We start from the raw sequence: 14,250 nt of genomic DNA on the forward strand, positions 1-14,250 counted from the left end.
TTAGTGATGCAGCAATAGCACCAGTAGTACAGTCTCCAGCGATGCAGCATTAGCATCAGTAGCACAGCCTCCAGTGATGCAGCATTAGCACCACCCCCAGCAGCTCCCAGTGAAGCAGTATTAGCACCGGTAGCACAGTCTCCAGTGATGCAGCATTAGCACCAGCAGCAGTCTCCAGGGAAGCAGCATTAGCACCAGTAGTACAGTCTCCAGTGATGCAGCATTAGCACCAGCAGCGCAGTCTCCAGTGATGGAGCATTAGCACCAGGAGTAGCAGTCTCCAGTGATGCAGTATTAGCATCACCATCAGCGCAGTCTCCAGTGATGCAGCATTAGCACCACCCCCAGCAGTTCCCATGATGCAGCATTAGCACCAGTAGCACAGTCTCCAGTAATGCAGCATTAGCAACAGCAGCAGTCTCTAGTGATGCAGCAATAGCACCAGTAGTACAGTCTCCAGTGATGCAACAATAGCACCAGTAGCATAGTCTCCAGTGATGCAGCATTAGCATCAGTAGCACAGCCTCCAGCGATGCAGCATTAGCACCACCACCAGCACAGTCTCCAGTGATGCGGCATTAGCATCAGTAGCACAGCCTCCAGTGATGCAGCATTAGCATCACCACGAGCACTGTACCAGTGATGCAGCATTAGCACCAGTTGTACAGCCTCCAGTGATGCAGCATTAGCACCAGTAGCACAGTTTCCAGTAATGCAGCATTAGCACCACCAGCACAGCCTCCAGTAATGCAGCATTAGCACCAGCAGCAGTCTCCAGTGATGCAGCATTAGCACCATCAGCACAGTCTCCAGTGATGCAGGATTAGCAGCACCAGCAGCAGTCTCCAGTGATGCAGCATTAGCATCACCTTGCAAAGCCTCCAGTGTTGCAGCATTAGCACCACCAGCAGCAGTCTCCAGTGATGCAGCATTAGCACCACCAGCACAGTCCCCAGTGATGCAGCATTAGCACCAGCACATTCTCCAGTGATGTAGCATTAGCACCAGCAGCACAATCTCCAGTGATGCAGCATTATTTATTTATTTATTAGCAGTCTCTTATATAGCGCATACATATTACGCAGCGCTGAACAGAGAATATTTGAACATTCATTTCAATCACTGCCTCAGTGGAGCTTACAATCTATATTCCCTTCCACATGTAGACGCGCACACAGACATTCTAGGGTTAATTTGTTGGGAGCCAATTAACCTACCAGTATATTTTTGGATTGTGGGAGGAAACCGGAGTACCCTGAGGAAACCCACGCAAGTACGGGGAGAACATACAAACTCCGCATGGTTAGGGCCATGGTGGGAATCAAACCCATGACCTCAGTGCTGTGAGGCAGTAATACTAACAATTACACCATCTGCATTAGCACCACCACCAGCACAATCTCCAATGATGCAGCATTAGGACCAGTAGAACCATCTCCAGTGATTCAGAATTAACACCACCACCAGCACAGCCCCCAGTGATGCAGCATTAGCACCAGTAGCACATCCTCCAGTGATGCAACATTAGCACCACCAGCAGCAGTCTCCAGTGCAGCATTACCACCACATGCACAGTCTAAGTGATGCAGCATTAGCAGGAACAGCAGTTTCCATTGATGCAGCATTAGCACCAGCAGCACAGCCTCCAGTGATGCAGAATTAGCACCAGCAGCACAATCTTCAGTGGTGCAGCATTAGCACCACCACCACCAGCACAGTCTCCAGTGATGCAGCATTAGCACCACCAGCACAGCCTCCAGTGATGCAGCATTAGCACCAGCAGCACAATCTCCAGTGATGCAGCATTAGCACCACCACCAGCACAGTCTAAGTGATGCAGCATTAGCACCAGCAGCAGTCTCCAGGGATGCAGCATTAGCACCACCACCAGCACAGTCTAAGTGATGCAGCATTAGCACCACCACCACCAGCACAGTCTCCAGTGATGCAGCATTAGCACCACCAGCACAGCCTCCAGTGATGCAGCATTAGCACCAGCAGCACAATCTCCAGTGATGCAGCATTAGCACCACCACCAGCACAGTCTAAGTGATGCAGCATTAGCACCAGCAGCAGTCTCCAGTGATGCAGCATTAGCACCACCACCAGCACAGTCTAAGTGATGCAGCATTAGCACCACCACCACCAGCACAGTCTCCAGTGATGCAGCATTAGCACCACCAGAACAGCCTCCAGTGATGCAGCATTAGCACCAGCAGCACAATCTCCAGTGATGCAGCATTAGCACCACCACCAGCACAGTCTAAGTGATGCAGCATTAGCACCAGCAGCAGTCTCCAGTGATGCAGCATTAGCACCAGTAGCAGTCCCCAGCTCTCTGTGCTGCCAACAAGCTGGAGGAAGTGAATGGTAGGTTTCTGGGTCGGTGAAAACTCATTGAGAACTAGGCTGCGAAAATCATTGCATCTCCAAACAATTTAAGTTTTATTGGTTCTACAAATGTTCTCAGACCCTGCCAAATAAACCTACAAGGCACAGCAAATGCATGAAATAGGCAGACAGTTACTTAATGGAAAACCTGCTAGATGTTTCAAGAGCACCCACTAGAATAAGTTTGTAAACCTAATAGTTTTTTTCATCTTCCCTGCCTGTAACAAATAGCATCTGAAATGTGAAACCCTTTGCTCATTGTTATTTCAGTTTGAGAAATCCCTTTGTAAATTTGCCAGGGAAACCTAAGTGAGCTTTCAGCTTCCTTCCAAGTGTGGCTGCTCTTGCTGGCTCTGAGAAGACACAGAGGACCCCCTGGCACTAGTGCTTGAACAGTAATCATGGAGAAAGAATTTTGAAAAGTATGTGGAACTTTCCAAAAAAGTAAGAGTCCCCCCCTTTTTTCCAACCCTCCCTTCTTCCACACCACCTCCATCCTTCCCCCATACAGAAGCATTGCATCTATCACCCAGTGGCAGGAGTCCACCTTCCCCTGCTGTTTCGTAAGAGCTTGCGAGGTTTGGGAACAGCCCTCTCATAAGGAGCAGATTGGGGAGAGGCGCTTCCCACTTGCAGGAAGACAGACCTTAAGGAAGGAGCATCTCTGGGAGCCACCAAGAGGAGACCCTGCGCATCCCACTGCCTCATCCAATCCACAGGAGGGACCAGGAGAGCTGAGCCCACGGAGCACCCTATTATACAGCAGGTTGGATAGTCTGTGCTCTACTATTACCCCTTGTCACATTAATAGTAAGGTGCTGCTATTGTGTCTGGAAGCTCTGACTTGCAATACCTCAGTTATCCCCTTTGTCCGGAAGATGCATGCATCATAAGCTAGTAACTCACTAGTATCATCCCCAGGAACGTGCTGCTCGCAGCTCACATAGATGAGTTGTCTGCTGTCTACATTAAAGTACCTCTTATATGTTACTTATTCAATCTGTACAGAAGTGTTTTTGCTGATAGCTGTATGTGACAGTATTTTGATAATGATGAATGCTTGTTTTGCTGTAATAATTCTATTTATTTTACTATCTGTTGGATGAATCAATGTATTCCTGTCTGTATGATATATACAGTATTTGCCGTTTGCCTGTGATCCCCCTGTGGGTGCTGCCCCAATATATGTCTGTTCTTGTCATTTCTCAGCGGTACCACCACCGGTACTGTACCTCGGAACAGGCACTGATGCCTGGACCCCATGGTAGTTATCTGTCCGGATTTGCAATGCGACACATTATATATATATATATATATATATATATATATATATATATATATATATATATATATATATATATATTATATTTCTATAGAAAGTAACAATAGTGCAAGCAATTTTTGGAATAAGTTTGTGAAAGTGATACAGCAAAGGTTTAACCCTATGAGGGCATGCTTTATTCTAGCCATGTAGAAAACACTGGAGAGGAGGCAAGGGGGCAGCTTGTAAAATGCTTATGCAATTGCAGGTATGGATTTAATCACTGAGTTGACCAATAACCAGAGGGACTAGTAATCAGTCAGTCATTTGTCATGCAGGACCCCATGGCAACAGAGGTGTTAAAGTCTAGAAATCATATGGAAGATAACTTTGGCAAGTCCTCTTGATTTATTGTAGACTCAGCTTGTAATAAAGAACGCACCGTCTGGAATTCCTCATGCTTAGACTCAGAGTCATTACACTGCAGCACCTGATGGGAAAATAATATGTAATAACTATGCTGTGTACTGCCATGTGTTTTATTCTTCTCTGTTTTATAGCAGCTAAGCATTATTACCTGTATTAGCGATAGGCTGGTCACAGCATGCCCTGGGGCAGCACTGGTCTGGCTGGGTATGCTGCACCACTTGCCATAGCTACTTATTAGAAAGCTAGCACACACGCGATGTCCTGCTGCTGTATTATAACGGGCATGCCCACTTCATTTGATTACCACACTGAGTATTTTAACCTCCTAGGAAATCTTCCTGGCCAGTAAGCTTAAGTATTGCCAATCCATAATTTTTAAAAAGAGATTTCCCCTCTTTAAAAGTGTATAAGAGTAAAGACAACTTTTTGGCATAAGGCAAACTCATCAATCTTATTTCGTAAAGCATGTCATAATATTTCTCTCCGCTAGGTGGCGCCATCAGTCAGAAAGAAATGTCTTGTGATATATGATACCTGTTCTAGTTGATTTCCAAGATTTAGAAAAGAATATTAAGCAGTTAACTCCAAAGCAGAAAATGTGGATATGTCATCCCTGCCAGGGCTAACGAAATACTAATCGCTTAAATTCAGACCTTGTGTGTAGGAAATGCATACTTTTGCTTGAAGTCTGAGCACAGAGTTGATCTTTTTTGTTAGTTACACTGGGAATACTAACCTGCAGTGAACAATGCACACTACAAAGACTACTAAATTAGATTAGACATATGCTATATGTTTCTTAGTGCTCTTGCAGTGACTTTGTTTTATTTCTGGCATTTTATTCATGGCATTAAAATGAACAGATATGTATTTTGTGTCTTTTATAGCACCTCCATATATTCTATTTTGTGTAGGAGTTTATATTTCCATAGAGTGGAGTATGAGAATGTTATACTGAGAAAGTAGAATACGCGCTCTGCTTCCCTTCCTGGAAATATTGGCAGAGTTCTGTGTGAAACTGGACGGTGAGGGCAGGATACAGTATATTACCAACAGCTCATGCATAGCATATGCCAAGCAGTGTAAATGTAGTGTAAAGGAGCCTTTAGGACATGCCTGCACTATCCTGGTAATGGGTTTTGCTCTCATTACCTAACATACCTTTATTGTGTCTGGCTGAATGATTATAATGGGAAACCTAAACTGTGGCTCTTAATCCTGCTAGCTCTGTCTCTGTAAGGCAACATCTGTGGCAGTGATCATGGTACTGTAGACGGCGAGCATGACTCCCCTGTGGCCATTACATCACCGTTATACTTTTCTTAGGGTCCAAAGGGTCCTTAACCACATCATTGGCTTTAAGCTTATGCTGCTGAGCTGCATTCAAGTAGCTAGTAGGAGAAAGGATTGTCTCATCAACTCTGGCAACATTTCCATTGTTCAAATGAATCCCTATCTCCTATCCTGACTCCAGTAAACTGTTTGCAACTGCTTTACAAATGCTATTCCACACTGGAAGGTATTTGCTCTAGAACAATCCCTCATATTTAGTATGGTACTATCCAAGTTGTATTTGTTTTAATCCCTTGTATATTTTATAATGATTATGTAGCAGGTCAAATGTAATAGGGTGTGAGAATCAGAAAGTGGGAGATTTTGGGAGAGTTTTCCCATTTCTCTTAAAGCGGCAATCAATTTTATGGAAAAACCAACCTCATTTTTTCAATGTAAATGATTGCCGCTTTAAAAAAATAATGGGAAAACTCTCCCAAAATCTCTCACTTTCTGATTCTCACACCCTATTACATTCGGCCCAGTATGTATTAAAATATAATTAGGGATATTCTCAGGGATCCCCGGGACCATGCAGAAATATGTAGTTAACCAGATATCTGGCTTTGATATTCTGCAAACTTGTTTCATACGAGCTAATCCAGTTATTTTATATAATACTAATAGCACCAATACTATTAATGATCATCTTACCACTGATATATAAATCAGTAATAGATAAGAAAAGTCCCTTGGAGCTTGGATGAGTAACACGTGAGTTAATGGCTCCCTGCACTCACCCACCCATTGTAAGCAGGACTGGGAGGCATATGACAGTAATGTGCTGTGTCACCATCACTACAGCTGTTAACATTTCTTTACAACTGAATAACCACACTCAGTTTCCATCCTGTTCCTGATCACCTGTGTATGATTAGTTAGACAGCATGCTCTGGACTTGTGAAGAGCAAGTTGCCACAGGCTCTGGATCTCTGGAGGATTGTGGTAGTCTGGTATTGGCATTAGCAACAGCATGCTGCACACTACCACATAACAGTATTACAAAAAAAAAAAGGAATAAAAACAAAACAAAGAACAAAAAAAAAAAAAAGACAATGAAACATCTCATTTCCTTCTAAAATTATATTCCTTCTATGGTTGCAGATCCATTAATGTTGTTGTGACTCGGAAAAGACAGAGGAATGAAAATCCGGCTTCACACTGCAGTGACAGCACTGTGTGCTGTCCTGCTCTTATCTTCTATAGAGGCAGAAGGTAACAGATTCATTTGTATGGTACAGAACTGTCAACTCTCTCTCCTAACTCTCTTTTCTCATCCATTTATTCTTTCCTCTTCTGTTCGTCATTTTCCTTGTCCTCTTGTGTCTCATGCAAGTAACATTTTCCCCCCACAAACAAAACAAAGTCATGGAGTCATTCATTGGAGATTGTAATTGGCAAGTGCTGTCTCCACTCTTGAAGATACAGGGTTCTGGAAGAAGGAGCTTGTGTAAACATGAAGTTACCTGCCGGCTGGCTGGCACGCCTCTCCTGCTTGGCACTTGTGCAGCGTGAAACCATCACATATTAATAAATGCTTAATACAGTGTATTTACGCATTGTGCATATTTAATATTGCCTTTATTCAAAATGGTTAATGCCTTCTGTGTATATCCTTAAATAAATGTATTTTATCTGTAATATATGTAATACCTTGTATTGATAACCAAATGATTACTAGTTTCAGAGGAATTGTTGCTATACAGCATTGCACTCACCAGCTGTTGCTGAAATACATGCTCTATGTGCATAACATCATGGGATATGTATCTTAGTATCATTTTAAAGTTGCTAATCCTTTAAATTGTTTGTTGGAGAACATGTCTTTAGAGCATTTACAAGTTAACGAGAGCAAACAAAATAATAATTTGGCAGTCTGGTATTTCTCAATGCTGTTCTGCAGTTCCCTTAACCTCTAGAAAACTGGGATAGTCGGATAGTCATTAGGTAATTACTGAACAATTGGGAATACCCACATCTCCTTAAGACTTGGTACTTTGTTACTTTGAGTCCTATAAAAGCATTAATGCTATTAATAGCTCAATTTTATGACCTGCAGTGCTATACTGTTGCCTCTACTAGGCATATCAACTAAATATTTGTTACACCCAGAAACATTATTTTGATCAAATCCTATACATGCTTTTCTATACAAATAATGCAAAAAGATAATTTGTTTTGCAGTTGTAGACAGTTATTTGCTGTTTATAAAATGCGTAGCCTCTAAATGTAGTGTTAATATGTTACAAGTGGCTTCTCTTATTTTTAATGGCTTGTGTAGAAAACGTTTGCCTCTATCCTCCCTTTGGGAAACATGAGAGGGAGATGTAGGAAGCTGTGAAAAGAGTGGGGAAGTAAGCTGTGGAGGAAATGCCCATTGCAACCAATCAGAGTGCACTTGATAAATGTTAGCTGAATGCTGATTGGTTGCCATGTGTAACTTTTTCACTGGCTAAATGCTCCACAATTTTTACTGCCTCATACAGCTCCGCCATGCCAATTAGTCTCACATATTCTCTGCAGCATAGTGGGGCAGATGTATTAAGCCTTAACAAGAGATAAATCCAAGGGTGATTAAGAGAGAAAAATGTCCAGCCAATGTTATAGGCTGCCATGTTATAGGCTGTGTTTGAAAAAAGTCAGTAAGGAGCTGATTGGCTGGACATTTATCTCTCTTTATCACTCTTGCATTTATCTCTCATTAAGGCTTAATACATCTGCCCCATTGGTACTATGGGGGCCTGTCTAGCAATAATTAGGGCATTGTTGGGATTATTAACAATCCATAATATGGCTATTGTCATCATTCAAAAATGTTTGCAGGGCCAGCGGTTAAGAGTACTCCTGTCTGTATATAACTGTGATATGTACATATTGCCTTATGTAATATAACCCTGTTGTATTTCACCATGTGTTAGCTCAAAAGTATGTATTCTAGTCCAGCCCCTAATATTTTTGGCTTGGATCATCATCACAGCATGTTCGAGTTTAGAGAAAAGGTTTCAAGTTCTTGAAAATAACTTCAGTGTTTACAAAGAGTAGTAAATTGAATGAGCATGTCATGACCTCTGATCCTTTTTAAAGGACCAGTAAATGTAAAGAATCTTTACATTAAATTTCTCCAGCAAGCCCTTGCTCCCCGGGTTTGTAGGGCTTGGGTACATCTACCAGCCTGAGAAACACAGATCCCTTACTAACAGCCTACCTAATATTCAGCTCATCATGGAGCATTGCACAAGCATTGCACAAGACTGTCCCTGTTTCCTGCACCCAGTGGCGGATTCAGGGGGGGGGGCACCCGGGCACGTGCCCCCCCTGTCATTCATTTTGTAGATGAGGACCAGAGCTTTCCAACGAGCCCAGCCCCATGTCTCTAGCCCCCCGGAAACCGGAGATATCGCCTGGCAAAGCTGTAACATTTTTTCCCCATAGGATAATATGGGACCCGTCAATTCCGACCCCCACCCGGTTCCGACGGCTGCCAGTTCCCCCCCTGGCATCACAGGAGCTTGTGATTAATGTCATTCAATTCCAAATCGCTGGGCCTTCAATATGATACCAGGATGGTCCATATCGGTTAATCGATTCCAGAGGTATATCGTGTAAATCAATTTTTTTATTTTTGAAATGTAATTTCATGGCTGTTCATGTTCTTTGAGGGCAGATTACTCTGGAACCAAACGTTCCAGTTTCACTGGACCAAAATCATTCAAAGCCCACTCAAAAGTTCTTCAATATGATACTTGTCTCATGTAAATGGGTCAGTTCTGAAGATACTGTATAGCCGGTTAAATGAGATAACTGGTTAAAGGGGGGGAGGGGTGGTTTTCTCTCCCCATCACACCAGAAAATGCAGGGACTAGGCTGGTGTAAAAGGGGCCAACCTGGGAATGCATTTTCTGGTGTGAAATGGGTATTATTTCAAATAGCTGGGACCTGCAGTGCTCGGAATACAGCCAGGCTCTGCCACTGTCAGTGGCTATCACTTCTGCCTGGCGGCGGCTGTCCCCCATTTACCACGAGCATGTATTCCCCATTGGCAATGAGCATGTAATTCCACATGGCAACGAGCATGGAACCTCTGGCAATGAGCATGGAACCCTTGGCAATGAGCATGTAGATAAGCAGCACTTACTGTATGTAGCATAATTTTTAATAGGCATTATGGTGTTTGGTATAATACATAATGGACATCATGCCGTGTAACTTAACGTGCAATGGACATTATGGTGTAAATGTTTAATGCGCGTCTTTGGTGGACAATGTCCCTGTTTATGAAGCGTATTGTGAATTTTGTCTTAATCTGTGTGGCATTATGTGAATTCTGGCTCAATCCGTGTGGCATTATGTGAATTCTGGCTAAATCCGTGTGGCATTATGTGAATTTTGTCTCAATCCGTGTGGCATTATGTGAATTTTGGCTCAATACGTGTGGCATTATGTGAATTTTGGCTCAATACGTGTGGCATTATTTGAATTTTGGCTCAATCCATATGGCATCTTATGAATTTGGCTCAATCCGTGTGGCATTATGTGAATTTTGACACAATCCATGCGGCATTATGTGAATTTTGGCTCAATCCATTTGGCATTATGTGAATTTTGGCTCAATCCATTTGGCATTTTGTGAATTTTGGCTCAATCTGTGTGTTATTATGTAAATTTTGGCTCAATCCGTGTGGCATTATGTGAATTTTGACACAATCCATGTGGCATTGTTTGAATTTTGGCTCATTCCATTTGGCATCATGTGTAAGGGGCAAGTATAATGGGGTCTAGTATTTTGTTGCATAATGTGTAGAAGTTGTATATGGTGTTGTACACTACACTCAAGGACATGCCCCCTGTTGAGTGGCCACACCCCCTTTTCCAGAGCGCGCCTTCGGCGTGCACACAACTTCATCCTTCACTTTTGTTGCCATGGTGGGCCTATTTTTAATCCCATTGCCACCCTCTCTCTGCCGCTCTCTTAGCATGTACACTGGCACCACTAACACTGGCCCTCCCCCACCTAAACCCTCTTTTATCATGGTGCCCCCCCTGTCATTTTATCCTGGATCCGCCCCTGCCTGCACCTCACCTTTACTGATCTATAGAAGGAGACAAACAAAACTTTGGTACTAATAAGTAACAATGGAGGCTTACAGTCAGGGGAGCTTTAAGAGAGAAGGAGGCCCGTGTGCATCCTTCTCCACCAGCCGCAGTGCCACACCGAATGTTAAAAATCTGCCGCCACACCATTTTTCCAGAGATTTTGTCAGTGCTCTGCCTTCATCGCAGGGCTCCGGAGGGGTGAGTATTAAAAAATCGCTGCAGTGTGTGTGGTGTGGGTCCAACTGGGACTCAGGGGCCCACTGTGCCCATTATAAATATGCTGTTGCTCTCATTAGCATGAATTCATCTGTTAGGGGCTCATATATTAAGACCCGTTTACTTAAATATCATGCAGAAATGGCCTCATGCTGGCCATACACAAGACCAACTTTTCTCCAAATATCCAGTTGGTTGGATGGAATAAAAATTCTTTACTGGATGGGGGCGAATATAATTTGTAATTCAGTAATTTGCTCCCAACATCTGCTAATGGACAAAAACGGTCATTCAGACACGGTACTGTAGTTGAATCTGTTTGATTTAAACAATTTGACTGAAGGTTTTTGGCCATTTTCCTGGGTCTGTGAGCAAATTGCGGATTGTCATTTGCTCTCATCCAGCACCAGTTTTTCATTCCAACCAACCAGATGGATGGTTGGATGAAAAGTGGTCTAGTGTCTAGCCAGCATTACATAAGCGATATCTCTAGCAATAGGTTAAATAATACATTTCCCATAATTCTCAATGAGGACTGTGTCTGGCCCTATTTATCAAGTACCGAAACACGTAACTTTTCTGAGTTTGTTCCCATTGGCATGTTCAGGTTACACTATTAGCCATTTTGTCTATCTTTCTTGAAGGGGCAATATATTCAAATCTCTATTCACCTTCCTCTGTCATTGCCAATTTTCTGTAACTCTTCATTCCAATGAGTATTTCATGTAATGCCATGACATTCGTATAATTCCAAACAGTGAAAAATGTTATTTACCATTGATATATATTACCAAAGCAGTATGGGGCCGATGTTCTAAGCCTTGGGGAATGATGAAGTACTAGCCAATCAAATCATAACTGCCATGATACAGGCTGTTTTTGAAAAATAACAGTTGAGCACTGATTGGTTTGTAATTTATCTCTCTCTCTGATTTACCTCTCTAAAATGCCTGTACATTTGCCTTTAAGTGAGTTATCAGCAAAGACTAAACATTTGCAGAAATTAGGGGCTTCTAGCGGTGTGCCTTCCTTTCAGTTCAAGTGTAACAGTAAACTTGGTCATGTCAAGATTTGATATGTCATAGTCTAGTAAATGTCCTGGCAGTGCAGTCACATGGCTCAATAATCAACCACAGCATTTGTTAGAATAAGTTTGGCTTCAAGATATAAAACATCTAAAGTTAGTGTGAAATTTAATAGGATGAGAGAATCAGAAAGTGAGAGATTTGGTAAGAAATCTCCAGTTTTTTTTAAAAGCGGCAATCATTTACACTGCAAAATCAAACTGGTTTTGCAGTATAAATGATTGCCGCTTTAAAAAAACCTGGAGATTTCTTACCAAATCTCTCACTTTCTGATTCTCTCATCCTATTACATTACCCCCTTAATGTTTACCTGCAAAAATACTAATTTCTCACTACTCACATTTAGGTGCGTTATCTTTAAGAAAAAATACTATTTGTAACTGAATCCAATATGGTAACAAAATAACATTTGCACTAAGTATCCAGAATAATGTCATAATGGTACCTTACATTATCAGACCATTATCTAGTTAGGGAATGAGCCACAACCATGTTTGGCAGTGACTTTCTGCAGTAGGATGTGCTGCGTTGTGGGGTTTAGTAGCTATGGTATGCACATAATACATTAGCACAACATTTCAGCATATGTTTATATGAAGGCTTTTTCTGGAATGCTGCTTTTGCCTATTTCCACAAAGTGAGGACATTTACAGCATACTGTATGCTTTGCTACCTGGATTACAGTCATTAACTGTACATACTAGATTTATATCTTATTGTCTGTATACCAAGCAGATTTATATAAGAGCAATTCCTTTTTGCTTTTAATTTCCCTTAATGGATTCTTAAATTGTCAGGGTGTGCCATGTTTAATGCCGCAAGGTGTGTAATGTTCTACCCATAAAATTTATGCTGACGTGTTAATTAGAGACTAAGGCTATTCTTCCTTCTGGAAGTTTTTTCTAACTATAGACGTAAAAGACTATTTTGATTAAAACTTTGATTAGTATATATTTGTTGGGTTATTTCACCTCACACAGTATATTAAGAATGCCCTCTTCTTATCATGCCGGCACACCAGGCTATGAGTATACATATAGTATAGTATTCTATGTTGTGTTGTGACATTCATAATGAGAATGTTCACACGGTGTTTCTGTTGACATGTAGCATGACTAGATGTTGACATTGACCACATTGATATTCAACAATATGACATCACAGGGGAGATGTACTAAGCCTTGGGGATTGAAAAGGAGAGAGCGATAAAGTACCAGCCAAAGAACTCCTAACTGCCATTGCAAAATGACAGTTAGGAGCTGATTGAGTGGTACTTTATTTCTCTTCACTTTATATCTTTCATAGGCTAAGTACATCTGACCCTATGAATGACATTATGACTACACCACCCTACTGGACTTTATTGATCAGACCTATTTATGATTTAAAGCAGGGATGGGGAACCTTTGACCCTCCAGCTGTTGTTGAACTACACATACCAGCATGCCCTGCTACAGTTTTGCTATTTGTCCATGCTAAAAAGATTGCAGGGCATGCTGGGATGTGTAGTTTATCAACAGCTGGAGGGCCAAAGGTTCCCCATCCCTGATTTAAGCTCTAAAATGATTTAACTTAGCCATAACTGGAGGTCAAAGATTCCTTCCTGCAATTCTTTAGATCATTTATTATATCCTTAATAAAAGCCAATTTACCAAACATGCAATTCAAGCTCAGCTGAAACATTTTACATACAGTTCCAGCATTACAGTTCCAGCGTAAACTGTGGGCCTGATCCAAACCTGCTTTCTAAGCAGCGTACATTCGCTGCCTAGTGAACAGGGAAACATCGCCCCGCCTCCCTGCTGAGCACCTGCCCCCCCCCCCCCTGCTGCGTCAATGTCCTCACTGGGATGCGAGCAGATGCTTTCCCATACACATCCTCACACACGCGGCCGCACGGAAGAGAAACCATTCGATGGTTGCTTACAATCAAATGATTTTTCTTCCCTTCGCAAATAATAGTAAGCCTAGACTTAACTTTTATTTTGCCCGGAGATGGCTGAATTTGGGGCGGGAAGCTGATGTCATGTGACATCAGCTTCCCGCCCCAAGCAGGCATCGACACACTTGCAGGGGTATGCCCAGCATTTCTGTGGGCATGCCCATAAAACACTGGATGGTACCCTGCGTTTGCCCCCTGCCCGCCCATCCTGGAGTGAACGCCCCAGCGAGTGTTAAACTCGCCAAAGGCATTCGCTCTGGGGGTTTGCCCATGTGCATTTTCACGCATGCGCAAACCCCAAACATTGAAGCGAATTCGGAATGCACCAAGCGGGTCTGAATTGCCCCTGAGATAGAAAGTGTCGTGTTCTTTGCTCCAGCATGCGTGTTCCAAACATTTTTTTTATTGAGATAAGAATCACAGTCAGCAGGCATGTCATAATAAGTGTTCATAAATGTTTATTTTGGTCTCATGAGTATGTTATCTTAAGTATGCTTTCC

At 42.4% G+C, this 14,250-nt stretch overlaps 1 protein-coding gene across 4 annotated transcripts in view; it reads left to right on the plus strand.

The window, feature by feature from the left end:
• The first annotated feature begins 2,917 nt into the window (after positions 1–2,917).
• COL12A1 (collagen type XII alpha 1 chain) overlaps positions 2,918–14,250 on the plus strand; it is a 167,054-nt gene continuing 155,721 nt past the window's right edge. For 2 of the 4 annotated variants that reach the window (XM_083177191.1, XM_083177193.1), the window contains exons 1-2: positions 2,924–3,157; positions 6,518–6,628. In XM_083177191.1, coding sequence (XP_083033317.1) covers positions 6,556–6,628 — 73 coding nt within the window. In that variant the 5' untranslated portion in view covers positions 2,924–3,157; positions 6,518–6,555. Of the gene's footprint in view, positions 3,158–6,517; positions 6,629–14,250 lie in introns of all 4 variants that reach the window. The other 2 variants (XM_083177194.1, XM_083177195.1) reach the window with 2 other exon arrangements.

This window comes from Crinia signifera, chromosome 3 (genome assembly GCF_055691185.1).
Source record: "Crinia signifera chromosome 3, ASM5569118v1, whole genome shotgun sequence".
Lineage (NCBI taxonomy): Eukaryota > Metazoa > Chordata > Amphibia > Anura > Myobatrachidae > Crinia > Crinia signifera.